Source organism: Octopus bimaculoides, chromosome 3 (genome assembly GCF_001194135.2).
Source record: "Octopus bimaculoides isolate UCB-OBI-ISO-001 chromosome 3, ASM119413v2, whole genome shotgun sequence".
NCBI lineage: Eukaryota > Metazoa > Mollusca > Cephalopoda > Octopoda > Octopodidae > Octopus > Octopus bimaculoides.
In genome coordinates this window covers 86975567-86980854 of record NC_068983.1, presented here as the reverse complement: position 1 = coordinate 86980854, position 5288 = coordinate 86975567, and the positions used below count along the sequence as shown (strand labels likewise).

Here is a 5288-nt window from a genome sequence, read left to right as displayed (position 1 = left end):
TATATGTATATATATATGTGTATATTTATATATATATGTATATACACACACACACACACACATATATATATGTGTGTGTGTGTATATATATATATATGTGTATATTTATATATATATGTATATACACACACACACATATATATATATATATGTGTGTGTGTATATATATATATATATATATGTATACATATATACATACACTATCCACATAGCTCTTGCCAGAGCATGTTCCAAAGACCATACCTCTGCTCTCTCTCTCCCTGCACCCACCCTGCCATTGCCCATTTCCTGTTTCCTCTCATGTACCACCCCTCCAGTGCACAATTCTCCAAGCCTTCCAGCGACTCCAGTCCGACCCCTCCACTTCGTACATCTTCCCCAAGCTACTTCTTCCCTCCTTCAAATGAGCCCACAACTTACATGACCTCCTGGTCCACATTTTCTTCTCTAACCCCACCTCCCGACCTGGCTCATTCCCCTGCTCCTGCCCATGCTGCTGCACTTGGCCCTACCTCTCCAGCACCACCATCCCCACAGGCACCCATCATCGTCCCTATTATATCACTGACTCCTTTACCTGCACTTCTAGCAACGTCATTTACTGTATCTCCTACTCTTTCTGCCCTTCTCTGTACATCGGTCAAATGGGATGCCGCTTGGCTAACTGTTTCGCAGAGCACCTCCGAGACATTAGACTCAGCAATAACACATCATTTCCACTCTACCAGTCATTCATTACAACACTTGACTGTGTTTGGACTGTCTTTGCACAAGGGCCATCTGGACTCTTGCCTTCACTGTGAACAGGAATTTAATCTTCTCTCTTTGCTCCTTTGCACCACATGGGCTCAACTCCCCTCTCCTCTTCATCTGACTCCCCTCCTCTCCTCTCTTCATCTGACACCTGTTTCCTCTCTTGCCCTCACACCTACTTCCTTTCTTCACTGCTACCCACCTCCCTTCGTTGATCCACCCCCACCCCACACGTCTCACTTCCACATACCCCACCCCTACCCTCACACCCCACCTCCATATCCTCACCCTACCCAATCCCCCACATCCCAACACTGCTACATCACACCACACACTGCATCACCCCACCCCACACACACTAGCACTGACCACTTTCAAGCACCCACACCATCATCTACTCACCCACACATTACAGATGTACACATCCAAATGTCAAAGTCACTAGCCCCTATCCACACACACACACTTACACACTCTCACATACATGCACATGCACCTTCGTTTTGGGATCACCAGTACTTTATTACCTCCCCTTCTTCCCAGCTCGCCTGACGGGCTACCTTTTTCCAACCAGTCGCCATGATTGACCTCTAAATTCACATGACTTTTTTTCTCTCTGTTTATTTCCTCGTGTTCCTTTCTGTTGAAGAGCATAGACTCGAAATATAAAAGATTCTCTCACCTTCCTGAACATCAAACTAATACCCCTGCTTGTTGTTTATACACCTGTCTTTGTCTTTGTAAATTTCAACTATATATATATATATATATATATATATACACACACATATATATACAAACATTCATGCATACATGCATCATCATAATCATCACCATCATTATTTAATGTCTGTTTTTCATGCTGGCATTGGTTGGTTAGTTTGACTGAAACTTGGTAAGCTGGGGAGCTGCGCCAGTTTTCAGTCTGATTTGGCATGGTTTCTACGGTTGGCTCCCCTTCTTAATGCCAGCCACTTCAAGAATGTAGTGAGTGATTCCCAACCACATGGTTCTAGGTTCAATCCCATTGCATGGCACCTTGGGCAAGTGTCTTCTACTATAGCCCTCGGCTGACCAAAGACTTGTGAGTGGATTTGGTAGATGGAAACTGAAAGCCTGTCATATATACATATACACACGCACATATATATATATAAATATATATATATATATATATATATATATATATATATATATATATATACTGTCAAGTTTCATCAAAATTGATAAAATGATGTAGGAGGAGTTAGATAACAACGCCACAAACAAACACACACACAGATTTCCACATATGTAGTATATATCTATGCGTGTGTATCTTTGTGTCTGTGTTTGTCTCCACTCCCCTACCTCTTGACAACCAGTGTTGCTGTGTTTACATCCCTGTTACATAGCAGTTTGGCAAAAGAGACCAATAGAATAAGTATCAGGCTTCAGAAAATAAGTACTGGGGTTGATTCATTCAACTAGCGCTATTATTCCAAAGGGATTTTTTAAAGACATGTGGATTCTGTTTTTTACTTTTACTTACTTTTTTTTTAATGTATTCTAGGTAGAGGAATATGTTTGTTTTTCTTCAGTCAACTCCTCTGCTTCTGGAGAGTACTTCACTCTGCTCTAGAAGTTGGAGTTCAAGAATTTGATTTATCCAAGCATTAATTTGGTGCCTATCTATTCTACACTTGCACTAGCATCTCCTCACCCACTATACATACAAACATTATCATCATCATCATCATTTAACATCCATTGTTCATGCTGGCATGGGTTGGACGATTTGACTAGAGCTGCACCAGACTCAAGTCTGATTTGGCATGGTTCCTATGGCTGGATGTCCTTCCAAACACCAACTACTTTATAGAGTGTGCTGGGTACTTTTACGTGACACTGCAAAGGCACTTTTACATGGAACTGCACAAGTGGTCGTGTGTGGCATTGGCACGAGTGCTCTGTATGTGGGACTGGTATGTACAGGTCTTCTTGAGTACCACAAGGCACCAGGCATCTCGGTCCTTTGTCATCTTGCCTGAAAGGTTCTGCGTCCTAATGCCATTCTTCAGTACTTTGTGCCATGTCTTCCTGGGTCTCCCATTTCCACATGTTCCATTTACTTTGAGAGATCAGCACTTCTATTTGGAACTTTCAGCATCCATCCACATCACATGGCTAAACCAGCACAACATACATACATACATATATATCTAGCTACCAACCTAACTACATACATACATACCTACAGATATTGGGTGCAACATATATATTTACCCATTATTCAGTTTATCATAAAATAAAAAGTTTTAGATTTTGGTTACTGAAAAGGCTTTGGTAGTCTGAGGCTTAAAGTGCAACATAGTGGGAGAAAACCTGGAACCATGTGGTTGGGAAGCAAATTTCTTACCACACAGCCATGACCTGTGTATGTTGTATTTCAGTCTCTCTCTCTCTCTCTCTCTCGATATATATATATATATATATATATATATATATATACTATCAATCAGTCTTCAGTATTATAGATCCATTACAGCTGATCTTATCAACTGGTTTTACACCAGATATTAGATTACTGGGCAGTTATCTAATAAATGTGCTCTTTACGGATGTCAAGTATGGAAAAAATATAGTGGCTTCTCCTTGACTTACCACCCTGATGAGCATATACGTTTGTTAACTGGCTTGTTATTTAATATCCAGTTATCAAATATGTAGTGTAAATCCAATTGGTAACGTCTATAATACCGAAAGCTTTGATTAATATAATAACACTACTGAGAATTTCTGACTTCTGGATTTTTAGACTATATATATATATTATATACACACACATATATATAGGTAGCTGGCTACTTGATATCTTATATAGATTTTATCATTGATTATAAAGATATATATATATTAATATGCATATATATTCATATTGTTACAAACACACACACATATATATGTGTGTGTGTGTATATATGTATGTATTATTACTTTATATTTTGTATATTAATCCTGGAATTCATTATAAGCAATTGAAGCCCTTTGCTTTTGCATGTAGCAGTCAGTTTTTACATGTTTACTGAGTAGCAGGTGATACCCTGAACTGGTAGACACACCTCAGCCATTGCCTCAAAAATATGCAGTATGATTTAAAAAGTGTCAGAAATTGAAATATTAAACTACATTGTGCGGTAAATGGGATACATATCGTTGGTTGTAAGACAATATAAATTATGGTATAAAATTGTTCAGGATAGTATACTAAGATGTATCCAGTTTACTCAACAAATCAGATAAACTTACTGATAAGAAATACAGTTATAGTATTATGAAAGCTAAAATTGTAAAATCTGAGGTAGTCAAGTGTCAAATATTGTAAAATAATTCATGCAGGACTTTTCTGTAACGTATTGGAATTGAAGCTAAATTCGGTAAGGCTTATTTTTGCCTTCATGAGATTCCATACTTTTATCAATTTTCCCGTTCTTTTCTTTGCGCCATGCGCAGACTCTGGATTGTCACGTGGTTCAGTGCAACCAATCATTTTACGCTAAAGGAAGTGGTCACCGCCAAGCGCGTTTTGCAGCGAGACTTGAAAAGTTTGTAGCGTAACAGGAAGATGGACATGACTTTATGATGGCGTGTTCTGGCGGTCTGCACGGCTCTCTTTGTACCTCGAAAGAACCGCTGGTAATGAACAATTGGGTACATAGAGCCGCCGCACGACGATCCGCCCTTGCGAAATTGTGGTAACCCCTCCCAATCACAAGAAGAGAAAGGGGGAAAAAGTGACGGCACCGTGTAAGACTTTAGAAAAATCGCCGTCGTCGCCATTTTGTGTATATCATTTAAAAAAACCCATTCCTAATCATCTTGCTTTTTATTACCTCTTCCAATAATATAATATAACAATACCAGTGTCTATAGCAGCTACTGCCATTGAACCCATCAGTAGAGTGCATCTGAATAGCAGCCGCAACCCTGTCCGGTCCCTACAGATTCTCAGTCGGGCTCTCTTACCAGAGTGTTGCCCGAAGAAAAAATCATTTTGTTGCCGATTAATTCTTTCAAACGGATAATGGCTAACTCCAGTCCAACTTTATCAAGCTTATGGCCGGATGATGGTGAATATTTATTTCTATATATTATAAACAATCCAGATTGTCTTATAAGCGATAGCTTTAGAATGAATACGTCTCCCTCTCAGGGAACCATCCAGTATAATTTCAGGTTATCATAACATCAATAGAAAATTATTAATTTGTTAAAAAAAAGACAATGTTACGAGAGTTTCCTTTTCTGTTTTATTTTGCAGTATATAAAGTCACAATAGTGGTCTGATCCACTTTTTAATGTTGATCGAACACTCAAGTTCTCTTTCATGCCATAACAATAAGTTAATTGAATAATCGAATATGAATATTTCTTTCTAGTTTAAATGCTTGACGTGCATGATCATTGATTTATTTACCTTGACTTCTTTTCCACTGTTTATACTTTAGTCTGTATGCACTCATATATATATATATATATATATATATATATATATA

General features: G+C 38.5%; 1 protein-coding gene across 3 annotated transcripts in view; it reads left to right on the top strand.

Moving 5' to 3' along the window:
* The first annotated feature begins 4283 nt into the window (after positions 1–4283).
* LOC106869132 (transcription factor Dp-1) overlaps positions 4284–5288 on the top strand; it is a 32689-nt gene continuing 31684 nt past the window's right edge. Inside the window, exon 1 of one of the 3 annotated variants that reach the window (XM_014914706.2) lies at positions 4284–4862. In XM_014914706.2, the coding sequence (XP_014770192.1) occupies positions 4817–4862 (46 nt within the window). In that variant the 5' untranslated portion in view covers positions 4284–4816. The remainder of the gene's footprint in view (positions 4863–5288) is intronic. The other 2 variants (XM_014914705.2, XM_014914704.2) reach the window with 2 other exon arrangements.